The sequence below is a fragment of the Actinia tenebrosa genome, unplaced genomic scaffold (genome assembly GCF_029948245.1).
Source record: "Actinia tenebrosa isolate PJP-AT-01 unplaced genomic scaffold, QUT_ActTen_1.0 PGA_scaffold1__47_contigs__length_23844297, whole genome shotgun sequence".
Classification (NCBI taxonomy): domain Eukaryota; kingdom Metazoa; phylum Cnidaria; class Anthozoa; order Actiniaria; family Actiniidae; genus Actinia; species Actinia tenebrosa.
The window spans coordinates 5,163,833-5,191,583 of NW_028292578.1; the positions used below are offsets into that span (position 1 = coordinate 5,163,833).

A 27,751-nucleotide genomic window follows, 5' to 3' on the forward strand; every position below is an offset into this window, starting at 1 on the left:
TTTTTTTTTTTTTTTTTTGTGTGAGGCATTATATTCTGGGGGGGCCAGGCCCCCCCAAAAAAATCTAGTGGGGGGACCAGTGCCTCCCCGGCCCCCCCGCTTCCGCCGCCCCTGTGTGAGTTGTGTATGTGAGTTGTATTCGTAAAATCATGGTCAGTTTTCATGCATTTAGCTCGATAAATGAAGTTCTTATTTCGTAAACTTACTTCTCAATATTTTCCAATTGCTATACAACGAAACACTTTTAAAATGCCTGGTCCCTCGGGACTCGAGGGAAAACAAACTAACTATTTCCCTCGCGACTAGACATTTATTGTAAACCAATCGATGAGATGCATTTAATGGAAAAAAGTTATTTCCCAGATTATAGCTGTTTCTTTCCGGCACTAATGAAGTTGGGTACAATATCCTGTGCATGTACTTAATGAAACTATCCACGTGTCAGTTTGGATTTCGACTGGGCAAATCAACAACTACAGCTCTGATTAACTTTACAGACTACATCCTAAACAATATGGACAGTGGCAAAGTTACCGGTGCAGTCTTCCTGGACCTTAAAAAGGCGTTCGACACCGTCAACCACGAGCTCCTTATAAAGAAACTAAAGAACTTGGGTGTTGCTGGAAAAAGATTGTCATGGTTCTATTCTTACCTCAATGGACGAACCCAGAAAACTGTGTGTGGTAATACCATCTCTCCCGAAGCCAAGGTGTCCATTGGCGTACCACAGGGGAGTATACTTGGACCATTATTCTTCCTGATTTATATCAATGGGATCGAATCTACCCTCCGAAGTTTTCCAAGATGACGCGCGATGTTTGCTGACAATATGGCATATTTTACTGTCCTGAGACCTCTGCCGCTGATTTACAACCACGTAAGCTTAACTATGACCTTCAGACTATATCTTCCTGGCTACATGAGCATACGCTTACTGTGCATATCAAAAAATCAAAATTCATGATCCTTGGCAGCCGGGTTAAGGTGAAGCATTTTCAGGATATGCAGCTGGTGGTGGATCAAGATAGTCTCGAAAACGTTACAGAATTTAAATATCTTGGTATAATCATTAACCAACATCTCACATGGCATGATCACGTTGAGATGCTACACTCCAAGGTTGCACAGCGCCTTGGGGTATTAAAACGGATTAGACACTTGTTACCTATCTATGCTAGGAAGCTTTATGTCATGACAATGATAGTTCCCCTGCTCGACTATGCATCAATTGTTTGGGGTCATAAGAATAATAAGACCCTAATGAATACGCTCCAGGTACTCCACAATAAAGCAGCTAAATTAATACTCAACAGACCACCTTGGTCTTCTTCTTCTGAGACACTTAAAGAACTAAAGTGGCTGGACTTATCTCAGCGAAGAAAATTTCAACGCTGTATATACATGTACAACCAAGTATATGAAGATGCGTTAAACTTCCCCAAAGGCAAAGACTTCCATGAGTACAACACGTAACAAAGATCTATTGAGAACAGTTAAATCCAACACTAACTGGGGCCTACAAACATCTCAGAATTCCTGCGTTCAAAGTTGGAACTCTTTACCTAATGACATTAAATTACTTTCGTCTTTAAGAAAATTTAAAAGAGCACTAAAATGTTCTTTTTTTAATAAGAAGCTATTTTTTAGGTTATAATGTATATATTTACATATACTTTTATTTTTACTTTTTGTTTATTTACCTAATATTTATTTATTTATTTTCTTTTATTTATTTATTCATATATATATATATATGTTCTTTTTTTTTACATATCGTTTTTGATTTTACTTGTGTATTTCTTAATGCAGTTCCCTACTGCAAACCACTAATGTGACATATATAGAAATAAATATTATTATCATTATTATTATTATCATTATTATTATTGTTCTTCTTTTTTCTTCAACATAGTTATAGAGAGCGGTAGCGACTGCCCCGATCATAACAAAATATTGACCATTGAGAACAAGTTACTCGAATATTCTACAATTTCATTTGCGTGCAGCAGTTTCTACAAAAACATATGGTAGGTCCAGTCATGCTTCAAATTAAATGAAAACAAAAACCTTTAAAATGTATCAAACCCAGACACAACAGCAATAATGATAATGAACATTATTGGGATCGATAAAAACAATTACTGGTAAATCAGTATTTTACATTGCGGCAATTTAGAAGTGACTCGGAGAAAAGTCCTTGTTTCAAGGGAATGAATTAAAAACTATCCTTGGACAAGTAAGATGGCAAGGCCTGGAATCGGGCCCGAAACCCCAGAGACTGACATGTTTCAATAAAGTTAAGGTGATCATAATTTGAAATACTATTATCACCAAATTCCCCTTGTGGACCACTAGTATCCTCGGGGTGCTCCTATATGAACCATGTCCAACATTCGCGTTAAATATATTCTATTACATGGTGCATGGATACGATAAAACATCTGATGGTAATGGCACACAATTCTTCCGACAACTAACCCAAATCTATTACATTTTAGGTATGCATTATGTGATACGGATGGCGCTAAATATGAGATGACATCATTGATAAATATTTCTGCACCTTTTTGCACTGGGGGACCTGCTCTATGGTTAACTGACCCCCACCCAAATGATATAGCTATTGGAGAAATAAGAAAGGAAGATGCACAAATAAACAGACAATGTAACGCGGAACAAGCAAGACCAAATGCGGAAGTTGAAATAAGCAGGTGTTCTGCCGGATATTTCATCTACCGGTTCAGGCATGCTCTTGATTACGACAAGTGCTTTTTTGTCAAAACATGGACTGTTCATGCCATTAAAGGTTTGTACAATTTATAGCCATGTTGTTCAAGCTTGTTTTACGCAAGCCTGTGATGCTTATTGTCGGCTAGGTCGCACGTTACATCCGGTCGCATACAACTTTATACTCAGCCACGAATTGAGCAGCGGAAAAAAACTGTGCAGTTATAAATCACGCGGGGCTTGAAGGAACAGAAGATAAGTGTTAGGAGAAGCACGAGTGCTTCTTGACAATTTCAAGTGTTCTACTAATCCCCAAGTGCTTCATAACTCCATGCAGCATATCAAGCAAGTTTTTTATTTCTTTTTTAAAATACAAATTATATGAATGACGAAACTGAGAATGCGCGCTTGTGCTGTGTGCTCTCATAAAGCAAGCGCTCCCAACCAATCAGAACGCGAGATTTATAACAGTCATTTTCAAGAGAGCATAAATAAGAGAGGAAAACTTCTTAATAACGCGCGCGCCATGTAAATTCCAAGTAGGGCTATTTTTAGTAACCGGATGCAGTTTAAATCCCGTGCGTCATCAAATTACGCGCGCGAATTCTTTCCGTTTCGTTTTTAGTGATCAAAATAATAAGAAGTTATTAAGAAGTTTCCCTTTCTTATTTATCCTCCTTTGTTATTTTATAATACGACTTTTCCTTGCTGGCATGAATTCTGCGATGTGTGGATATCTTTCCTTTTGTTCCTGAAAACGTCGCTAATTCTGTCCAAATGTCTCCAGTCGCTAGCGTCGTTGCTTGCCAAATTATAATGTGTTGCTTTGCATGGCACTGTGTTCAATATTTCTTAATTTAAGATTTTATTTAATCACAAGCAGTTTTTAAGACTTTTCTCGATACATAGCTGACCTTTTGATCGTTTAACAATTGTACTAGTGTCAACATCCCCATCTACTACGAGTTCGTCGCCAGTCCTCCCGTCGTCGTCAGTTCAACTGAAACCGTCCTCTCATGCCGTGGCTACCACTCCAATTTCGATACATACTTCCATCCTTGTATCAACCGCTACGTTACCGCCAGTCCTCCCATCATCTTCAGTCAAACCAACATCGTCCTATCAAGAGGTAGCGGCTACCACTGCAAATTTGATACCTTCTCCCAGTCCTACACTAACCATTACGTCCTCGCCAGTCCTCACATCGTCTTCAGTCAAACCGAGTTCATCGTCAGTACTTCCGTTGTCGTCAGTTCGACCGAAACCGTCCTCTCAGGCCGTGGCTACCACTCCAATTTCGATACATACTTCCATCCCTGTATCAACAGCTACGTTACCGCCAGTCCTCCCATCATCTTCAGTCAAACCAACATCGTCCTATCAAGAGGTAGCGGCTACCATTCCAATTCCGATACCTTCTTCAAGCCCTGTATTAACCATTACGTCCTCGCCAGTCCTCACATCGTCTTCAGTCAAACCGAGTTCATCGTCAGTACTTCCGTTGTCGTCAGTTCGACCGAAACCGTCCTCTCAGGCCGTGGCTACCACTCCAATTTCGATACATACTTCCATCCCTGTATCAACAGCTACGTTACCGCCAGTCCTCCCATCATCTTCAGTCAAACCAACATCGTCCTATCAAGAGGTAGCGGCTACCATTCCAATTCCGATACCTTCTTCAAGCCCTGTATTAACCATTACGTCCCAACCAGACCACCCATCGTCTTCAGTCAAACCGAGTTCATCGTCAGTACTTCCGTTGTCGTCAGTTCGACCGAAACCGTCCTCTCAGGCCGTGGCTACCACTCCAATTTCGATACATACTTCCATCCCTGTATCAACAGCTACGTTACCGCCAGTCCTCCCATCATCTTCAGTCAAACCAACATCGTCCTATCAAGAGGTAGCGGCTACCATTCCAATTCCGATACCTTCTTCAAGCCCTGTATTAACCATTACGTCCCAACCAGACCACCCATCGTCTTCAGTCAAACTAACATTGTCCTCTTCAGAGGTAGAAGCTACCACTCCAATTTTCAAATCTTCTTCAAGCCCTGTATTAACTATCACGTCATCACCGGTCATACCATATTCATCACTCCAGGAATTATCTTCCTCTTCAGCAATAGTGACTACAAGTGGTACTTCTACTTTTACATCTGCCTTTGACACTGCATTATTTGCCTCCTCCATTAAACCCTCTATATCTTTATCAATAATATCTTCAAGTATTTTGCTACCAACAACAACTACAAACAAAGGTAATAGTGAATATCTCAGTTATCTCTAAACCCTATACTGATTTTGCTTCCGAGCCTTGCAAATGTAGAACTTAGGGGGGGGAAATAATACACTTAAATGTCTTTGATACTTTCGTATTGTTTTACAGTGATGTTCACTGTCAAATTCACCATGATGGAATGGAGCCCAGAGTTACAGAAGCAAGGAAGTTCTTTAAGGACAAAACTTGTTGAAGCAATAACGATAAACGTAAGTAACAAACCTAAGTAATAATGCAGGAACACATTAGTCCAACAGAAATGTAGAGAAATCAATTTTTACCAAGCTCGTTCAAAAATACGGGGTTTTTTTCTGTATGGTAATTCTCCAAAGCACTTTGGCAGAAAGGGCAAAGTCAAGAGAATATGAACTAAGAGAAGGAATCCAACCGATATAGCCTTGTAGCCATCATGTGCACAGTTTGTTGCTATTTTTAGCTTGGAGATCTTTTGAGCGAAGAACCTGATTGGTTGATTTCTTGAGGGTAGGCGGCTTCCAATCTTGCAGTAAATAAAAGCCTGTGTTTTTGTCGTGGACGTAGCGAAATATGGCGCTTTTCGTGTCCTAAAACGAGGCATTAAAGGGAAGCATGATTATCGCGCAGGCATGGTAACGAGTTAAAAATAGCATCAGTGATTCTAAAAATAGCATCAAAGTGTGCACATGATGGGGCACGGGGATTCCTTCTCTTAGTTCATTTTCTCTTGGCATAGTGATATGTAAAATGACACTATCGATAATTTAAATTCTGATCTGCCTTTAACCAGCAACCAGCGCAAATTTTTCACGATGAAAGGTATTCCTCACGGTTATATGTTTAAGCTCCTTTTCCCCCTTTTTGTTGGAATCTAATTTATTACTCAAGATTTAAGGCAGGCAATACTTCTTACTTTCCTGTTATTGCTGCTGCTTCTACTACTGCTAACGTTAATCAGTTACGATTTATGGTGCTGCTATTGCTGTTGTTGCCATTGTTGCTGTGGTTGTTGCTTTTGCGGTTGCTTTTGATTTTATTGCTGTAGTTGTTGTTGCTGTTGTTACTCTTGCTGCTTTTCCTCTTTTTGTTATTGCTCGTGTTTTGCTGTTGCTGTTGCTCTTGTTGCTGCCTTTGCTGTTGTTGCTGTTGCTGTTTGTGCTTGCGGTTGATGTTTCTGTTTTTACTGTTTTTATGTTGCTGTGTCTACTGCTGCTGTTATTGCTGCTGGTGTTGTCACTGTTGCTGCTATAGCCTTTGTTGATTTATAAAACAAACTCATGCTTTCACAGATTCAGAATTTCTACGCAGGAGACTCCATCTTCAAATACATAACAGTGACACTTTTCAGGTACAAATAGCTGTATAACAATTTAGCAGTCAAATATTATTGTTGCATAAAAGAGAGAAAAGCTCTCGATACAATGGCAAAATATTTGAATTTTGTTAGCTGAAAGCCAAAATGATGTTGCTCACAGTGACGTGAAACATTTGAAAATATTTTTTCAAACAAATAAACATTTTTCACCAGACAAAACCATTTTTGAGTCATATAAAAACATGGTACTTGTATGTAAACTAATAACTTCTTCAATAATAATCTATGTTAGCCCACAAGACACATATTTAGCTTATTGCTTTTGACAGGAAAGGAAGTGTCATAAGTGATTTCAACATCGGCTATGCAGCACTGGATTCTATCCAAATCCTGAAGCTACAAGAACATGTCACGATGACTGGAAAAATATCTACAATTCCGGCACAGATTCTGAATATTTCATCAGATAAAGGTAAGAGCATTGAGAGAGCAAGAGAATTGAAATGGAAAAGTGTAAGAATATATATTAAATAAAGTTTCGATTCAAACATTTACAAGTACTGCTTGTGATCGAGTAATACATGTTTCTGGACTCTCCCTTTCCAGTCCCAAATGCTCCTATAATAACGTCTGCGACAAGTTTTAATTCCACATCCATTCAACTCAACTGGACAAGTGTTTCAGATGCAGGAGGCATGGGTTATCTTGTGTACTACAAAGAAGCTGGCAGTCGATTTGATCCAGTTAAGTTCAAGTCTGTATTGCCTGCATTCACGCAAACAGTGATCAGCAGCCTTCGAAAATTTACACGCTATACATTTCGTGTCCTGGCTTCTTCCAGTAATGGAAATGGAGTAGCAAGTGAACCTGTTACGATATCCACAGATGAAGATGGTGAGTAAAGTTAAAGAAGAAACAAAATGTATGCATAGCCACTTTCAAGACTTGCAAATGTTGTCAATACCCTTATACAGACTATAGGCTAATCAAAGTCAGTGCACGGTTAACTCACAGATCGAATTGACATTTACTCATTATTGATACGCTAACCTATGCACCACATCCCACCAAATCGCTCTTTTATGCCGGCCCATCCTGCCTCTCCATTTTTATTTCCTATTTCTATTCATTAATATAAATTTGTTGATTGCTTTGGTAAAACTGGAGTGATCTTTTTATCATATTTAGAAATGATAAGGTACGTTGTAGTGTTAAAGGAACACAACAACAATACATTTCGAGCATTGTTCTTAGAATATAATATGTCAGTAAAAAAAATCAAGTCATCCTTTCAAATTATATCTTATTTTGCACTCTACAGTTCCATCCGTGCAACCAAGTAATTTTGAAATAATCGTGTACAGTGCTACAAGAATAGGTCTAGTTTGGGATGCGATCAAAGACGACCAGGCTAATGGCATTCTACTTGGATATAACGTATCATTGACATGGCGCGATAAGATGGATAATCAATTGAAGACGATTCTTAGAACTGTTTTGCCAGCTGGTGGCTCACCCATGATCTTACTGGACGATTTACAGAGCAATACAGAGTGTACTTTCATAGTTTGTGGATTTACTTCAAAAGGTTGTGGACCCTGGAGTATAGAAGTGATTGGACGAACCTTGTCTGATGGTATGTTGCCGACTGAATATGTTAGTTGGTCTTTTTGATGTGTAATCCCTCTGTAAAAATTAAAACAAAATGGCTAGTTAAAATTGTATGCACAGAAGATTGGGCCATAATACACGGCCATTAGGAACTGAACCAAGTTACTAAATTAGTTAACTCACTCCAAAATATATATTCTATAAATTCAGTTCACTTTACTTTGGGTCATCTAGTTTTGACAAAACAGCTTTTCGTAGGCATCGCATAGGGCATGGCGATAAAATTTTGAAACCATGGCCTTCGTTGCAATTTTTATCATATCATTAAATAATTCTAGTCAACTACAATGATACGCATTGCGCGCCGGAATCAAAACGATCACGGAAAACTCATAATGTCTCAAATAGAATCGCTTTGAAAAATTCAACCTGCTTGCTGTGGAACGAAAGGTAGGAAACTTTGGAAATTTGAAGACCTTGACATAGGGAATTTGCAGAAATTTTGCTCCAACAGTGCATGGAAGAGCTTCGAGAACGGTGTTGGTTAACGATGTAATTAGATCTTATTAACCGAGCAGGAGGTCTGTACGGGATAATCTTGACCGAGGTCGGAATGTACAGACCGAGCGCAGCGAGGTCTGCACCCGACCGAGGTCAAGATTATCCCGTACAGACCGACCAAGCTCGGTTAATAAGAGTTTTATTATATGACCACTTTTCATTGAAAAGGACAAAATGTTTTCTGTTGAGAATCTAGACCAGTGCGCGATGCGATCTATCCAATCAGATTGCTCGATTTGCTAGTGTCCATGCTCTAAGATTCACGGTCATATAATAAACAATAATATAGGGGCGCAATGCATTGTAGTTGACTAGGATTCTTTATTATAATTACCATCATCATATTCTTTCTATGTAGCATCCTTCTCATCATCGTCATACTATTTGCCCTTCAAACGTCTGGCTAATGTAAATTTGATGTTCTGATCATTTGATAGGTGTCAATTAGGATAAACTTTAGGATTTCTGTTCACGTACCTAACAAGATGTTCTTTCGAAAAAGTATGTGTTTTTATTTATTATTCAGTTCCTAGTCAACCTCCAAGTAACATAACTTATTCAAATTTCACATCAACGTCTTCTGCAACAATCCACTGGAACCCAATTCCTCTCGGTCACGTCAATGGCATTCTGCAAGGCTACCAACTAACCTACACACTGGTAACACAATCAGAATTAGACGTTGAGGATGGAACTTCGACAACACGGTTTATTGGACCTAATAATCGTTCATTGGAACTAATTGACTTACAAGCTCACTCCATTTACAGAGTGGAGATCGCTGGTATCAATGATGTTGGAATAGGAGTGGCTCAGACTGTGTATGTTGGTAAGTCACGCAAGATCAAAAAGAAACGTCAGTTTGCCACATTTTATATATATCCTGATTTCTAATGCTTTTGTCCTTTTAGCAAATTCGGATGGCACACTAAAATGCACACTATGCTTCATTAAATTATTAGTTTTCATTCCTACAAAACCATAAGATGAGATAACATGAAGTCAGTTGGTTAGGTATAATAACCTTGGCATTTTAACAAACCATTTTGGATTACATTTTTGTCGTTTGTTAATGGTGTGATTTTTGAATTTTAACCAGAAACTTGTCGCTGTCCAAAAACTCTCTACACGAACTTCTGGGTCCATCCTCCCTACTTGACCCAAAACACCAGTACTGGTGTCATTGATGGGATCTTTCCCAACATCGTGACTCAAATGCTAACTTGGGCCTGTGGTGTTTGTAACAACGGGCATGGAGATACGATACTAAATATGACGTCTAACGGGAGAGATATGACGTCATTAAAGGACAGTGTCGTTGGGGTAATAGAAGACATTGATGATGTTCCACAAGTCAGTTTTCCAATCTATGGGAACAAGGATTTTAAAGAGTACAAAGGATCTCATCAATATGTGCACGTAGTAGACTCCCCTGGAATAGCATTTATAACAGTCAAAGAACCACTTAAACAGTTTGCTGTCACAAACGTCGTAATAGGCTGTTTACCACTCCTTGGTCTGATCATGTGTATGACATTCATCTCTGGATTTGCTGTCTGGCTATTGGTAAGTAAACGCTTATTTTGCGATTCCAAAGCAATTTTTGAGCATGGTACGGTGTATCTAGAACTGCTTAGTTGTTTATTGAAGAAAATGTGTGCTGTCATAAAGCACTTGGGGGTTGGCAGAACACGAGAGAAGTATTAGGAGAAGCACGACGCGTAAGTGTTCGAGTGTTCAGCCAACCCCAAAGTGCTTTATGACTGCACACAGCACAGCAAGCAAGGTTTTTTATTTCTTTTATAAAATACAAATTACAATTATAGATAGGAATGACGCAACGGAAAAGGGGGCGCGTGCAATGTGCTCTCATAAAGCAAGGGGTCCAAACCAATCAGAACGCGACATTCATAACAGTTATTTTAGTAATATATACAGTATGAGTGGCAGTGTTGTATCAGATATACAACCACGAGGCGTAGTCGAAAATCCTTTGCAAAACTTAGTAAATTCAAAATACACTTCTATTGTGCTTCGGTGGATTACGATGTGCCTCTCACGCGCACACAAACCTTAATTATCTCTTTTCACAAAATATTTAGGAATCAAGGCAAAATGAGCAATTCCCGGTGAAATTTACTAAAGGAATAAGGGAAGGATTTTGGTGGTCTTTCATTACCATTACAACTGTTGGGTAAGTTTTTGCTTAAAATTTAGAAAGATTTTATAGAACGGTCTGGACCCAGGTGAATGAATGTTGATCGAAGTATTATGATCATCCGGGTGGATTTAAAAGGACTGTTTGATGTGAATGACGTTTCGACAACCTGAGCCGCGGAAGTGATCTTCAGAGTCAAGTGAAGAGTAAAGTAGGATAAGAAATAAAGAAGTAAAATAATTTAGAAAAAGAAGCGGTTTCATGTAAAAGTAAGACACGTTACTTAAGAAGTGTTGCACAAAAAACATATAAAACCTTATGAAACCACAATAGAAAAAAGTTCAACGCTATCACCGTGATCACAGTAAACTCTGATGCACACTTACGGTATATATGACTTTCGTGGTTTCCGCTTCGCAACTGCGACGCTACTTCAACGACAACAGGCTGCCATTCTCTAGTTAGTTCAAATGACGCTGTATTATTTAATGTTAGTAAAAATACGCAGGTGATTATAGAAAATCTCGCGCGCTGATTGGTCAAGAAACTCACACTATCACACGATAATCACCTCGAGCGAAAATCCAAAATGGCGGCCAGCCGCTTTGTTGCTGTTACCGGAAAAAATGCCTTTTATATTCTTTTCTTTTTCTTTTTTTGAAAGAATCACCTGTGTATTTTTACTAAAACAATTATTTGCCTCAGGCTCAGTGATTTTATTGGGTAATATTCCCCGATATTCACTTCGCCTTCGGCGAATAATTGTTAATTGATATGTCACTTCTTTCGTATGAAACTGATCTGAATATTTCTTTTCCATAGCTATGGTGATCGATACCCTATTTCTGTAATCGGTCGTTTATTTGCAATTTTGTGGACCCTTTGTGGCTTGGTGACTATTTCAATTCTCATTGGTGGATTAACAGCATCCCTGACAACGGTTACAATGAGTGGTGGCATCATGATTTATGGGACGAAGGTAATTTTGTAACTTTTAGTCTACGTGATGCAATTTTGGGCCACCTTGAATAAACATTCTGCTTGCGGGTCTATATGTGACTTGAAATACGCATTATCAAAGTAAAAATATTTTTTTTAAATGTAGTATACAGCTATTTCAAAAACAAAAAATCTTGAACACTGAATACTGCATTCTGAATAGTGCGTTTAACCTGTATTCTTCGTTTGCAAGTTACGTCATCGCGGCCCTGCTAATACCATTTAACAAAAGATTTCTCATTAGCATCCATTTTTAACGGTACCACAATGGCCGCCATGTTTTTGTCTTTTAACCCTCTTGAGAATGCTTGCAACCCATCAATAGGAAAAAATACATAATTAAGCAATTGGTATGTATTTTTTCTTGGGGTCGAAAGTTTATTCAACGACAACGTTTTCGTACTACGCAAGAACAAGACACATAATTATCAATGCAAAAAAAAAAGCATTTTCTTTGTCGCGCATTGGCCTTTGTATACGGTAAATGTTCTTGAATATGTTGTTGGCTTATTGAGTGAACTGAAGACCCAGTTATGGAGTTATTACAAGGGCTTAGTCTTACAAGGACATGATGTTCCTCAACAACACAAATTTAAACTTATGATTATATCGTTGTTTGCAATAATAATACTGGCTGGGAAAGCTAATCAATGGAGAATATTTGGTGTAATATGTTTTTGGCTTTTAAACTTCATATTAAATAGAATTATCAACAGAAAGTCGTTTTTCGAATTGCCAATCGAACGAAACTTTTTCTAGGGTAGTCAAAATATTATACACTTGTTCGCTAAAAGACACCTGAAATCTTGAAGATTACTTCGTGCAATTGATCCATTTTTGTCTACATCAAAATGTTGCTCTTCAAAATTGACCTTACATTGTCCCAAAATGATCATCATGTTTTCTGTGCACTAGAAGATCTGCTACTTTTGCTTTGAAATCTACCTGGAGCCCTGTGGTGTGCACAAATAAATTGCAACATATTCTAACTAGTAAACCTTTTTTAAACACAGACAACTGTAATTGAGAACTCAACTGAACATAACGTAGGAATACTCAAGAATGCAAAGATCAAAAACGGTATGGAAATTGTATTTCTTTTTGTTCCTTAAAAAAACAGAAACATATTTTCAATTAACTGGGGACGGGGACGGGGACGGGGACGGGGACGGGGACGGGGACGGGGACGGGGACGGGGACGGGGACGGGGACGGGGACGGGGACGGGGACGGGGACGGGGACGGGGACGGGGACGGGGACGGGGACGGGGACAATATTTGGCGTCGCTACACTTTTGTGTTATGCAGAAAGTCTAATTTTAATGTTTAAACTCATTTGATTAATGTTTGTATTCGTAGGATATCTTTGCAACAATGTAGCTTGCATTAAAGGAAATTTGGAAAAAGGTGTTGTCAGAGGTACTTTGATTGACACCTACGTAGCCGCTGACCAAAAATATCTCCTTTTCAATGCGAATATTAGTGTGACAAAATTAGTCGAGAAGAAGATCGGTTACGGTGTTGTTTTGTCTGGGGAAGCTAAAGTCGTACAAAAGAGATGTAATGATTTTATGAAAAGAAAAGTTGAAGAGGTTTTCAAGGTTATACAAAACTACACAAGCTCTCTAGAGGTGAGGATTCGATAAATTGTGATCATGTTGGCTGTATATCTCGTCATAACTAATCACTGTCAAAATACACTAAGACAGTTGAAATGATAATTGACAATCTTATACTCATTGATTATTCATGAGCTCATCGACCAACCAGGGTTTCTTATTTGTACCACGTGCAGTAGTTTAATACCCCCATCAAATACGACCGCACCCATTTCAAAGTTCAAGTACTTTGAAATAAAAACAAACAGAGTATAATAACAAAAAGAGTATAAGATGTCGTGTCAAATACTCGTCACTGTATTCTATTGGGGTTTCAAAATCGGCTACGCCTCGGCATTTGAAATTCCACTCGGATTTTGAAACCCCATTAGAATACAGCAACTCGTATTTGAAAAATTACTTCATTGCAATTACCACATAATACAACAGGCCTACTTGGTTTGCACGGATGTAATGTCGTCTCACTTCATTCTACCTGTCAATCCCTTGAGTTTTATTATTTATTTATCGGTACATATTTTTTTAGGCAGCTTCAAGAAGCAGTGCTGTCGAAAGGAGCTCCGGTCTATTTGACAGCGAATCTCCCGTTTTCGAAAAGACACTGAAATGGCTAATGTTTGGATTGATAATTGCTGTGATTTGTGGTCTCCTTTGGGAGTTGATCTGGCGAATAAGGCATAAAAGAACAGGTATTTTGCTGATGTTTCTTTTACAAGCAATTGTTTCTAATTATCTATCGTTAATGAGGCCAACCATTTTCCGTGGTCCACGGTCTATTACAGTGCGGATACTCTAACCATGAACACTTCGAGGAGTTTTTGACATTTTTTCAACATTTTTCAAACTTTATTTAATGCGTTATCCAATCACGACAATCGTTAGGAGTTCTATTTTTAGCTTTCTCATGGGAACTACTGAAAAACTAAATCACATCAATTATATCGTGTGTTCTGATTGGATGATGCCTAAAAGTTGTTTCATTCCTTTTAAGAAGGAGATCGCTGATTGGATAGTTGTAAAAATGTAGAAAAAATGTCAAAAAAACCTCGAAGTGTTCATGGTTAGAGTGCCCGCACTGTAAGCTAAAAGTCCCATACTTTCCCGATATTATATTTTTCTCTTTAATTAAATTCTCGCCATGTTAATGAATATAACATTTGAGGATTAAGATCATCATCATCATCATCATCATCATCATCATTTAAGAGTTTATTTGTTCGTGGGAGTCACGACTTTACTACTTTTTTGTTTCATCCACGATTTTGATTTTCATATTCCTGCTCCGAGCTTTCGGGTTACAAACCCATCGTCAGGGAAAAACTGATTGAAATTACATTCAAAATTGCGAGACAACAACAATCACATGCGCTCGAGCAGGAATATAAAATTAAAAAAACGTAGATGAAACAAAAAAGTAGTAGAATTATTATTATTATTAATATTATTATTAACCTTGTATTAATTGAACTGTAACGAGAGTTGAAAATGAAAACCTATCAATTCAAACTTGTTTTCATTTTCTTTATTAAACCAGCTGTAAGGATAACGCCACAACTATATGCAAGACTTTCAGCGATAAAAGAATGCAAGGAATTTGTGTGTACATTTTTCGAAAATTTTAAGAAAAACATGGAAAGCCTGAGGAAGAAGCACTTGCAGGAAAGAAAAAAATTTATCTACGAAATGCGAAAAAAAATTAGAAAACCTGAAATGATTCAACTTTCTGTTTTAGAGAAAAAACAATCGTAATTTTTTGAGTATTTTTCATAAAAACTCGACGAGTCTTCTGAATAGAGTACTCAAGTTTGGCTTTTGAAACAACTTTTGCATCTCTAATTTATATTGAAAATCAAAAAAGACGTTTGCACGCCAAATTTGACGAGTCGGAAAAACATCAGCCGAGGTATGGCCAGTCTAACTATATAATCTCATCATACAAATAACTATATTTTCGGCTCGCTTCAAACGTTTACAACAGACTTCAGGAGCCAAAAATATAGGGCCTTAGAGGAAGAAATATCATATATAACATATTATATTCAATAAGCCTGGAGCGAGATGACGTTTTGCCCCCGTCTCTAGACCATTAATCCTTTTCACAATGCTTTTGTTCTTTAATTATGACTATTGTTCCTGTATTCTCTAAGGAATCAAAAATTTTAATATGAAAGAATTCTAAAAACTATTATGGTATAGAGTCGGGGGTAAAACGTCATCTCGCTTCAGGCTTATTAAATGTCCATATCTTAGCCGATATTTGACCGATTCTAGTCAAATTTAGTATGCGAACGCATTTCTCGTTCGTCTATCGAAGTTGAAAAAAATATGATAAAATTTAAATAGTGATTAAGTGAAAATTACGTCATCTGTTACTCCTGACCCCAGGAGCGGGTGGTAGCTACGGAAATTATTAGACGAAACGCTCCTGCTAGTTCATCTTACCAAACTTTATTGCATAACCTTATACAATCAACGAACCACTGTGTTCATATTTTGCGTTGGTGAATGGCGGTTTTCTACATAAACGATAAAGTTCCTAAATCAGTTGCTTACAAATGCTATAAATTACCAACAATATAAACTTACCGAACTATTTGGGAATTCTAGCTACCAATAAACACAGAAAACAACAAGCTTTCTCGCACTCCATGTGCTTGACCGCTACCCTTTTCTCACATGCCATGTGCTTATCACGTGACGTACCTTACCATTACGTCATAATATATCTATGGTAGCCACATCATCCCTTGCACATGCACACTCTATGGACGTAAAACTAGGTGTTTGTGAATACCTCTTTGCGTCATATATATGCCATTGTATCAAGCCGACGCGCATGTAAAAAATTGAATTTATAGGAAGACGTAAACATATTTTATAAAATGGCTTTGCATGTATAATAATTAATAGTTATAAAAGCTTAATAATAAAGCATTTTAGAACTTTTGCAAAATATTGTAATACATTCAGTAGGAATAATAATGTACATAGCTTTTTATTGTAACATAAAAAATACAAGATCTTAAATATAAAGATATATACAGTTGTTTACAAATTTGAATGTGGTTGGGCCCAGTTGTTCAAAGCCCGATTAGTGCTAATCCTGGGTTAACTCTCAATAAGACCTATAGAGTTAATCCTGGATTAGCGCTAATCCAGCTTTGAACAACTGGGCCCAGGTATGATGCCGGCTATGTTGGTTATACCACAGGGAACCCGGTTATATATATTTTTGCATCTTTTAGAAAATTAACTTTGCTCTTTGTGGGTAGTTCCTGTGTCGTGATCGGTTTCCTATAACTTAAGCTGTAATCAGATCTGCGCTGTGATCAGATCGGCGTTGTAAACTGAAAGCTGATTAAATTCACTATTTTGCAGGTAAAGACTGGCTGACATTTTTGATATCACTTTGTTAGCAACACACATACCTATATATGTACTATGTACCTATATATTTCAATAAAGTAAGTTAGCTTTTCAGGTGACTCACTTTATCAAAATACGTATATAGAGTCTATGTATACTACTAAAACAGATATTTTCATCAAGGGAGCTTTAGAATCAAAATAATAATTCGCAATTAATTCCTATTTGAAAAACAAAATGTATGACTCTTAGGAACTGATAAGCATTCCTTGCTAGTAGAACGCAACGAATACTTAACTCGCTAAAATTTTATGGCATATGCGAAAGGTTGACAACATGCCGATGAATGACGTAATGTCTCCTTAGCTTTGTTGACGATCTTTCCGCATGGTTCCTACAAAATGTTAGGAACACTTTCAAACACTTTCTTGTTACCTCACCCAGGAGTACATGAGTTATAAATATTTTTGTTTTGAAAATCAGTAGAATTTTCTAGAATGTCAAAACACAAATGGTGTTAAAACAAAAGTGTTGCTGTCGGACACATCTAATAATAAGTACCCACGTAAACTGACGTTCTATTTAACAACGTCAAGAGAATAAAAACCAAAACGAAAAAAATGTTTAAAAAGACTTAAGAATAACTATCAAAAAAACTTAAAATACACTTGTTTTTCAGGCTGACAACACGAATTTCAAGTAAAAATCTACTCAGTTTTAAACTTATCCAATAAATGTTCGCCGCCCTATAGATATCTTTCGCAATGCTTGGAAAGCTTGCGCTTTGTTCTTTAGGAATTCGCTCGGCCTCGCACAACTATTACTCTCCAGCGGAAGACAAGCCGAGAGAAGCCCGACCTTACACATAACGAGTCTAATCTGCATGAGCATGGCTCAAGGTTTTTTACCTGTTTAAGGGACATTTGTTTAGAATGAAAATTCATCACTGATAACACCAGGCGCAGCTGTTTTTCTTGTCGTTCGTTAAATAACTACTTTTGTTCTCAGTGCATTGCTTCTTAGGCCAATGTAATCGTTGTCAAGGATGACGCCATGTTGCTAGACATGATTAAAACAAATAGATTAATTGTTTGAGCCGATTTTGGTTTTGTTTTAAATTTAGTTAATAATCTGGACATAAACAGAAAATATACTCTAAAAACAAATCAAAAAGATTGAAGTATTTTTGTGGCAATGACAAAGAGTTCAATTTTCGTTCATTCTTGTGTTCGTGAAACAAAAGTTTTCTATTGTGCAAACGTACAACAATTCAATAGTGATTCTTAGAGGCGCTTACGAAGTTTATCAAAGAGATCCTTGACAACATTTTTCTTCCTTTTCAAAGTTGATTTCAAACATTCAACAAAAAATCAACACCTGCAGTATAAGATTGGAATGCTTTACAAGAACACAGCTTTTCCTTCAGGAAAATATACTTGTTTTTATTCAAAAAAGGAAACTTTTGGATCTACAGCAAACGGTTTTCGGGATATATACAACCCATGTCATGAGATTTAAGGTAAGAAAGAAAGTCTTAAGATAAGACTACACTGTAATTTTATATCTGCTCGAACAAGAATAGCTTTGTGAGACGGCTGAGTAATGTAAACTATGTAAACTACATAGTATAAGTCAATAAGTCAATTATAACTTTCAAGCCTTAAGAATTAAAGAACTCCTAAAGATTATTGTACTAAAACTTACTCCGGGGAACGGAGTTTTGCTCGTGAAACCTTTCAGCAAAAGTAATCGTAGCTTTAAAATCACAGTAAGTAAAACCAGCATGTCAATAATAATTATAAGAAAAGGTTGAGAGTGCATACTATATGTATGTGAAAATATTAGCATAACAAAATCGCACGAATTCGTTCAAAATTTTGTTAAGAAATATTTTCATTAAGTTTTGTAAAAGCAAATCACTTAATTCAGCTTGTTTCCTCGCGCGTTGTTGTTAAAGTTCAGCAAACTCAGTTTACTAAACTTACTGATTAAGTTGTGCGAATTTGAGTATTTTCTGACAAAGGTATTAAGGGATATATGGTGTGCACTCTAATAATTAGTAAAGTTTAGAATAGAACTTTGAGTAGAGAAATTATAGATAATTCCAACGAACCAAGAATCAATTTTTTCATAAAATGTTTTTTTGAGTTATTTATTTTTTAGTATATCTTACTTTGTAGCGTACCTGAAGCATTTTTATTTTCACCTGCCAGCGTTACAAAATACTGCGCATGTTGTAAAAATAAAATAGCGGATACTTGTCAAGCATAGATACTTTGTGAATCTTAAAATTTGTTTTATGCTGCCTACTGCTATTGTTTTATTTTTGGAATGAGATTTTGTGCTTGCATTTCTATTGAATTTATTTGCTTCCATTCAAAAATAATCTTGAAGGGGTTTTATATCCCAAAAGCCCAACAGGAAATTAGCTTTAATATCTAAATTTATCAGTTCTGAGTTTGGGAAAGCGATGGATAATTAATGCTGTTTTTTTTGTCTGGCATGAAAATACAAGAAATAACTTATTTCTTTTGAATATTGACTCCTATAAAATCACATAAATTAACATATTGGAAGTATAAGCCTTGTTAGCATATTCGTGTACTTCCTAAGAACGCGCGTGCTCATTGGTTAATTGGAGGTGAATATTGTACGATATTCACCTCTTAATCTAGGAATATTGAATCGGCAACAAAATGGCATCTGCCGGCAATCGTTTTAGGAAATTGAAAAAATGAAAGTAAATGCCATTCCTATCAATACTAAAAAGGCAACGAAGTATGGCCTAAACGTTTTACTAAACGTTTTGCTAAAAGTTTTGCGTGAATTTGTCACGCAAACTAAAAGTTTCTGTTTGTTTGTTTTTATTGAATTATTGTATATAAAAATAAGTTACTCTGTACACAAGTTGGTATATGCTAAGACAATTATTCGCCTAAGGCTCAGTGAATATGGAGATTATTTACCTCGCCGCTCGAAGACTCGCGTCTCGGTAAATATTCCCCGATATTCACTTCGCCTTCGGCGAATAATTGCTAAATATATTCAATTAAAGATGCATCACTCAAATCATTTATTTTACCATTCAACTATTCACATCATGTAAAATGATACTGAAACTGGGAGCTATGGGGGGTTTTAGGTTTCGAAAAAATATTATGTTTTATATTACGTTACATGTTTCCAGTGACCCCCTAAACTAAAGACCACCAATATGGACAATATGGATACAAAACATTATGGTCCCCCCCCCCCCCCCCCCCCAAGTCTATCAGTGAGACTGAAACAATTTACAGCGTAGATAACTCTTTCATTGTTTCACAAACTATGGATCTTCGACATATAGTCTATCTAAAGAACAATAATATTCATTAATGAATAACACAAAAACATCAGAAGTTTGTAGGCCCCTCTTCCAAGCCTTTTTCATTCAAATGTATTTAGTAGATAAATTATGAACACTCCCTTGGGTGTCATGGGCACTATAAATGCTACGACCTGGATCCTGTTCTTGTCTTAGTTTATTATAAATGTGTAACCATGCTTAACAGTACGTATAAAATAGGCATAACACATACATAGCTGCATAATTATAATCGGCGAGGTCAACGGTCGCGGTGTTTTGGTTCCCCATCTTGGACTACAAAGTACAGCAGTTTTTCGGAACTTCCTTCTCTCAAGACGAAAAAGGATATGATATATGGTAACTCGATTATGGACGAACGTAAATAATTCTTTATATGCTGCACCATGAAGACATGAGGTAAAAAGTCGTTCAATCCCTTTTCGCTCGTCTCGAGAATTACATTTGACTGTTGTGACCTAAGGGCAGGGGGTTTGAATGAACTAGTTTTCTTTGGCAGTTGACGGAGAATTTGAACAGCTCTACTCGGCCATAGCAAACGAAATCATTACAGAAAAATTTACTCGGTGGTGGCCAAGAATAAAGATTTGAATAAGTTTCTCCAAGAGAGCATTAATAAGAAAGGGAAATTCTTAATGTCGCGCGCGCGTCATCATGCGATTACACCGATCCCACATATGCTTGAGTGTCCACCCAAACAATGGGTAGTTTTCCAAATGGAATACAGATTGTCAGACAAACAAACTCGAATTCATAATATTTTCAGTAGCCTATCGACTTTTTTCTCACTGTACCTTTAGAATGCATTGATTCTAAGACAGACATTTACAGTTTTCAGCAATCAGTGTTTGTTCCATGCTGCATAATAAGAACACATTTTAGCTTGTCCGACGTAGAAAAATTACTAGGGAGGAGGTAGAACGATGAATTGAAATGAATTTACAAGTCATTTACAGTGCGAATCGAAAAACAGTGGGCACTTAGAAATATTCTAGGAATGTTCTATTCTTCTTTGGCCAATTAGAATTGACTTTCTAGGCCAAAAAATAATGGAAAGATAACAATAACGCTTCTGATTGGCTATTGAACATCCTTAAAATATTTCTAGGTGTCCACGATTTTTCGATTCGCACTTTTTCAAACACATTGATAATGCATGATGTAAATGGCCAATGGCGACTTTGCATTGTTGTCACGTGCACACACCTTGATACTTGATCAAAAACGGATCAAGAAGTAAGTTCAAAAACTCGTGCTTCGTGTTTGATCAGGGCGTCCAAACACCTCAAAACAATTTAAAAGCACTCGGCCGCACTCGGTTTTGATCTATTACATAGAGAGGAGGTTTCTTAAAACCAAAAGGCTTTTGAGGCAGAAACTTTCCCCGGAGGATAGATTTTACAGTTCATAAATTAAAATTAGCTATAAGACAAACACGTTTAAATTTAGAATAAATTATGTATTGCAATATAAATAAGGAAGTAGCAGTAGTGATACAATTAGGGAGAGAGTTCCATATTTTTGGTCCATGAATGCGGGATCAGTGAATTGCCGGTTGGGCAATGACCAAGGAAAATTTTTAGAAATAGGATACAGTTTAAATTTTGATTTACCCTACAGCTCCCGTGCGCCAAAAAACGTTTTTACCTCCTCTCACTTCCGTGCGCCTTATACGATGGCAGACAAATAAGCTGACGTCAACAAGCGCGCGCTCAGCTCTTTCCGTTTGTATCCAATTTTTTACGCATATTATCATCCCCTCACTCTCCTCTCCCCTCCCTAACGCTGTTGTGGATCTTTGGAGATCGGAGGCCGCAAGAAAGGATTTAGAAAATTATGTCAGCTGGTGTTGGTTGGAGAAGAATTTACTTTGCTTTTAGTTTCCGGCCTTGCTTTTCCTGTCTTTGATGTAATATTTCAAAGCCGACAATAAGGACTGGATGGGATTTCAAGTCCGCGCAATTAATTCCAGTCCGAGGCGCAGCCGAGGACTGGAACTAATTGCGCGGACTTGAAATCCCGTCCAGTCCGATATTGGAGGCTTTGAAATGACTTCTCATCTCATTAATTATTCGACTTGGAGTAACTGGAACAAAATTAATTCAGTCCTAGGACTGAATTAATTTTGTTCCAGTTACTCCAGACTGAATGCATTCCTTTCACAGCACTTTACCAGGTTTCAAGTAACATCATGTGACCCAAAAATAGCCCATTGATTGGCTGGTTTACTCATGAATTATTAATGAGTATGAGAAAAGTTATTGAGGACTATTTTTCTTCGCGATAATGTTTCGAAGGGAGAGCTTGTGCTCTGGTCTGCCCTCTCGCGCTTACCGGACCTACATAGGTGCGGACATATAATGCCTTTCATGTCTTTCGGGTTTGCCTGGGCTCGGCGAGACGGTTGATTGACTTCTGATCGTATGGCAGCACATTTCCGTGCAAGTTGTTAATAGACATTTTCTTTATCCTTGCTAAAGGCCAAACTATAAAGATATTTTTCCAAAGTCTTAGAACGTATTGGAAATTGTTTGTACGCCATACCCTGTATCTAATTACTAGTACTGTTAGGAGGCATGTAGCCGGTCGATATGTTTTTGAAAATGTATTCTTAAATAAATGAAATATAACAGTGTTATATTTTCATAATCTAGTGGTTGTCTATATATTTAACGGTGTTTTCACGAATACGTTTTCACGAATAATAAATGTACGAACAAGGTGTCTGTAGTATAATAAAAAAAAATGCCCCACTCACTTGCGTCACACATGAGCTCATAGCCAACTCACCCAGATGGCCTCGTTGGCTATGAACTCATATACGACTCGAGTTCATGGACTATTTGTTGAATAGTGAAAGTTTAATAGAGACTGCGAGCATACTATATAATTACTGTTCTCTAGCTCATATTTTAGTTTCTCATGATATCCTCCAAGGAAGTTGAATATGACATTGATTTGCTTTACGATAGCGCTTTTGTAGATGTCTTTGATTCCAGCTCGCAGCCCTGTGTACTGGTTATTTATTATCATCATCATCATCGTCATCATCATCATAATGATTATTATTATGGACATTTTTATTTTGATCTGTGAGATAGGTTACACTTTACAACTTTGCGGTATAACCTAGGCTAAGTTGCTATCAGTGTCTTTCGTAATATCTTATCGTCATTCCTTATCATTCTAACAATTACACAAGTTCTCTCTTCCATTATTATTATTATTACTATTATTATTATTATTATTATTATTATGATGATGTGCAGTACTAAAACGTATAGATGCAAAAAATCATCATTATTATCATTATTATTATTATTATTATTATTATTATTATTATTATTAACAAGTTTAAACTTAATAAGGACAAAACTGAAATTCTTGTCTTATCAAACCCTCGTCGTCCTCTACCACCCATTGTATCTCTTGAAATTTCGAATTCTACTATTACTCGATCTACATCAGCTCGTAACATTGGCATCATCTTTGATGAGACTCTGTCATTGGAAGATCAGATACTTTCCGTATGTAAGACCTAATAATGTTATTTAGGTAGAGAAGAGCGGATTTTGAAAAAACTCACTAAACGGCCTCAAATCGCGCTGAAACTTCTCCAGAAGACTGAACAAAGTAAAAGCAACAACTGTAGCAAGTTTTGAGGCAAATTGTTGAGTGAAACATTTTATTTTCGTAACTTTATCATAACTCCCATACATTCCCTTATAAACCATACACAGGAACCTTGTTTGGGCTGCCTGTGCTTTTTCTTTCGTCTTTTAATGACCTTTCTCACTAAATTACATGCAAATGTTCTATTCTTGTATGACAAACTTCTTGCATGTAGGTGTATACATTAACCTTCAGCTCGAGATTCTACCCGGCTCCTTAGAAGTTGAAGTACACTTCTTAAGAGGGCATGTCAGTAAAAATCGAACAAGAAGCGGCCACGGTTGAAAAACGATTTTGCTCAAATTTTGTCCAGATGTACTTTATTATATCACAAAATGCACTGCATAGTTTTTTAAGGAAAAAATATTTTTATTTTTGAGAAAATGCCGTTTTAAAAAGTCCTCCCGAAATCGCCATTTTAGCGGCCAAAATTTGCGTTGAGTTTACAGAGCGAGTTCAGTACAAAAATCGATTCTAATCAACTTAAAACCCCTAAAACCGTGTTCTATGCTATCTAAATTTCCGGTTACGTGACTTACAGGAAATTTGAGTTACTTTTTGCGACATAAATAATCTTAGTGATTCTAGGTGATTGACGATATCCCCCAAACAAAATCGATTTTCACCATGCGATAAAGCTCCAAATCCAACAAGCTTCCGAGGGTTAGTTCTTTAAGAAACAAGCTTTCAATTGATGTAAACATTTCTTTTGGCAAACAAATATTTGTTACGCGACGGGTTATTCAAATCTTCAATTTTTGACCTTTCGAAGTCATACGCCATAACTTCTCACTCACAAAATCAAAGAATCACGCCTGGCTAATCTCTTATTCTTACTATTTTACCTTTACAGGCCAAAAAATACACTTGTTATAGCATTTCTTACCTTCTTAAGGCGAAAATGTGGTCTATTAACCTCGGTATTCGTTATAATGGTATCACAAGTCTTGACCATTATCTGCCAGTTGATAACTTCCGTTTACTATCCAATATGTCAACGGTCCAGCGCTTACTAAACGGCGTTTAAAACCCTTCTTGTCGAACAGTCAAGATTGTTTTCTTTTTTTATCTGAAGTTCTACGATATCATAATATATCAATATGATTTCAAAATTTATGGTACAGCTGAATTTCCGTATCATCGGGCAGAATTCTATTGTTCTATGCGACATGAACTTACAGTTGAATGATTTTCAAAGATCGGTATAATTTCACGAATACATTATAGTATATGCATCATTAACTTATTTTCGCTAACACTGATTGGCTAGACCAAAGACAAAGAACTGTCAAACGCAAATGATTGACAGCATTGAACTCCCTTGATTCATATCAGGGTAAACATTTTGATTGACATCACTTGATACATAGTTAATATTAATTATTCTTGATATGACTAGGAAGAATTATTCGAATGATAGTCAAAGTTTCAATGAGTGATCACATGAATCATTTGTTGTGTTTTTCTTGACAACCGAAGTCGAGAAGTAAACTAAAGCGACTTTATTTGGGTTAAAGTTAAAGTTTCAATGAGTGATCACAGGAATCATTTGCTGTGTTTTTCTTGACAACCGAAGTCGAGAAGTAAACTAAAGCGACTTTATTTGGGTTAAAGTTAAAGTTTCAATGAGTGATCACAGGAATCATTTGTTGTGTTTTTCTTGACAACCGAAGTCGAGAAGTAAACTAAAGCGACTTTATTTGGGTTAAAGTTAAAGTTTTCAAGGAATGATAACTTGTTGTGATTTTTACTCTTTGCACACGCCATTAAAAGCCTTTATGTCCCTTGTTATTATGATACGCTTGGTGGTTCCAGTAGGCGGAGCTTGTGTTTCTTTTGGAGGCCGCGGTAGATTTAAACCACTCTGATCAGTATGCATTTCGCTATCTGTTTTCGAAAAATTCCATTTAATGGCAAAAATATTTATGGAAAGTCAATGAAATTTCGCAGAGGTAATCCTTCGATGTCTGGAAACATTTCCCATATGAAAACTTTTTGACTTCTTAAGTGATTGTAGAAATATGAGCTAAATCATCAGCTCTTTAAAAAATCTTCATACTTCAGTTCGTTCATATAGGCAAACTTTAAATAGCATTTAATGGCAAAGATATGCGATTTTTCAAGTTATTTTTTTCGGATCTTGCAAGTGGAACTCTAGTTCTACAAAAGCCGTATGAAAACTTTTTAAGTTAAGTGCTTCTTCATGCCAGAAATAAGCGTTTTTGATCACAACTACGGCCATTTTGGCCTATTTTCTTTGTAAATGAGCGCGAGCAATCGAGCTGAACATTTGAATTTGGCGCTTTTGAGCTCAAAAATGTCCCGGATGTGACGCCCCATTCTGCCCGATGTCGAATTCAGAGTACGTAAACAAATGGCCTGCGATTACATGCTAATCAGGTAGACTACGACTTTCTAGGGTAGGGACGGTAAATCCCATTTGCCTTTCTCTGACATCCCAGCGCTTACTAAAATAACTTTTAGTAAAGCGCTGGGATGTCAGAGAAAGGCAAATGGGATTTACCGTCCCTACCCTAGAAAGTCGTAGTCTACCTGATTAGCATATAATCGCAGGCCATTTGTTTACGTACTCTGAATTCGATACGGAAATTCAGCTGTACCATAAATTTTGAAATCATATTGATATATTATGATATCGTAGAACTTCAGATAAAAAAAGAAAACAATCTTGACTGTTTGACAAGGGTTTTAAACGCCGTTTAGTAAGCGCTGGACCGTTGACATATTGGATAGTAAACGGAAGTTATCAACTGACAGATAATGGTCAAGACTTGTGATACCATTATAACGAATACCGAGGTTAATAGACCACATTTTCACCTTAAGAAGGTAAGAAATGCTATAACAAGTGTATTTTTTGGCCTGCAAAGGTAAAATAGTAAGAATAAGAGATTAGCCAGGCGTGATTCTTTGATTTTGTGAGTGATGGGAAGTTATGGCGTATGACTTCGAAAGGTCAAAAATTGAAGATTTGAATAACCCGTCGCGTAACAAATATTTGTTTGCCAAAAGAAATGTTTACATCAATTGAAAGCTTGTTTCTTAAAGAACTAACCCTCGGAAGCTTGTTGGATTTGGAGCTTTATCGCATGGTGAAAATCGATTTTGTTTGGGGGATATCGTCAATCACCTAGAATCACTAAGATTATTTATGTCGCAAAAAGTAACTCAAATTTCCTGTAAGTCACGTAACCGGAAATTTAGATAGCATAGAACACGGTTTTAGGGGTTTTAAGTTGATTAGAATCGATTTTTGTACTGAACTCGCTCTGTAAACTCAACGCAAATTTTGGCCGCTAAAATGGCGATTTCGGGAGGACTTTTTAAAACGGCATTTTCTCAAAAATAAAAATATTTTTTCCTTAAAAAACTATGCAGTGCATTTTGTGATATAATAAAGTACATCTGGACAAAATTTGAGCAAAATCGATTTTCAACCGTGGCCGCGAAATATCGAATTTGTTTGATTTTTGCTGACATGCACTCTTAAGAGCAGTATTCAGTAAATACCAAGAAAATATAAAATACCTTGGCAGGGCAACCTCACCAAATCTCATAATATTCCATGCACAAATAGGTGATTGAGGTACTATTCCAAAAAATGCTAATAAATTTTTGAATCTCAACATTCCTGATTTTTTTAGGGCCATCAACTTTTGAGGTGGTTCATGACCCAAATTTCAAAATCAATTTAATGGATAAAACCAGGTCACCAAAACAACATTTTTAGTTTGATATTCAGACTTTTTCGGGTTTTCCATTGAAATACATCTTCGCTTGAACACAAAACAGCATTTTAGCAGAAATTAATAGCATTTTCTAATTTTGGGCTTCTTGTGTTAGGAGCCATGTTTTGCTCGGTTATTAAAAAGCTGAAATTGTTCAAATTCAAAGCGCTCTAGCTCCCTGGCCATACATCCAAATGAAATGATTTTAAGTTTGCAAACAAAGCAAGTACTCGATTTCCAAAATCCAGAAGGACAGCTCTGGCAAGGCAAATTTTGCCTAAAAATCCCATGTTGAATACACCATGATTGCGTGAAAATACGAAAACATACCCGCATTCGATATCAAAAGTATTT

General features: G+C 36.9%; 2 protein-coding genes and 1 long non-coding RNA gene across 4 annotated transcripts in view; 2 read left to right on the top strand and 1 right to left on the bottom strand.

Moving 5' to 3' along the window:
• Positions 1-2,503: 2,503 nt before the first annotated feature.
• Positions 2,504-16,629, top strand: LOC116305830 (uncharacterized). The gene is made up of 15 exons (XM_089033278.1): positions 2,504-2,806; positions 3,669-4,988; positions 5,117-5,217; positions 6,274-6,332; positions 6,629-6,771; positions 6,906-7,193; positions 7,621-7,935; positions 8,998-9,300; positions 9,571-10,037; positions 10,574-10,665; positions 11,452-11,608; positions 12,642-12,708; positions 12,987-13,258; positions 13,773-13,935; positions 14,781-16,629. The coding sequence occupies exons 1-15, from the start codon at positions 2,536-2,538 to the stop codon at positions 14,993-14,995; spliced, it is 4,233 nt and encodes a 1,410-aa protein (XP_088889404.1). The 5' UTR covers positions 2,504-2,535; the 3' UTR covers positions 14,996-16,629.
• LOC148909743 (uncharacterized) lies at positions 15,747-24,846 on the bottom strand. Its single transcript, XR_016120298.1, has 3 exons — positions 24,535-24,846; positions 15,833-17,671; positions 15,747-15,762 (listed from the first exon to the last, which is right to left on the bottom strand). It is a non-coding gene; the product is annotated as an uncharacterized LOC148909743 (long non-coding RNA).
• Positions 18,007-27,751, top strand: part of LOC116300451 (uncharacterized) — a 51,445-nt gene continuing 41,700 nt past the window's right edge. The window contains exon 1 of one of the 2 annotated variants that reach the window (XM_089033276.1): positions 18,007-18,131. In XM_089033276.1, coding sequence (XP_088889402.1) covers positions 18,120-18,131 — 12 coding nt within the window. In that variant the 5' untranslated portion in view covers positions 18,007-18,119. Of the gene's footprint in view, positions 18,132-26,214; positions 26,499-27,751 lie in introns of those variants that run through there. The other variant, XM_089033275.1, reaches the window with a different exon arrangement.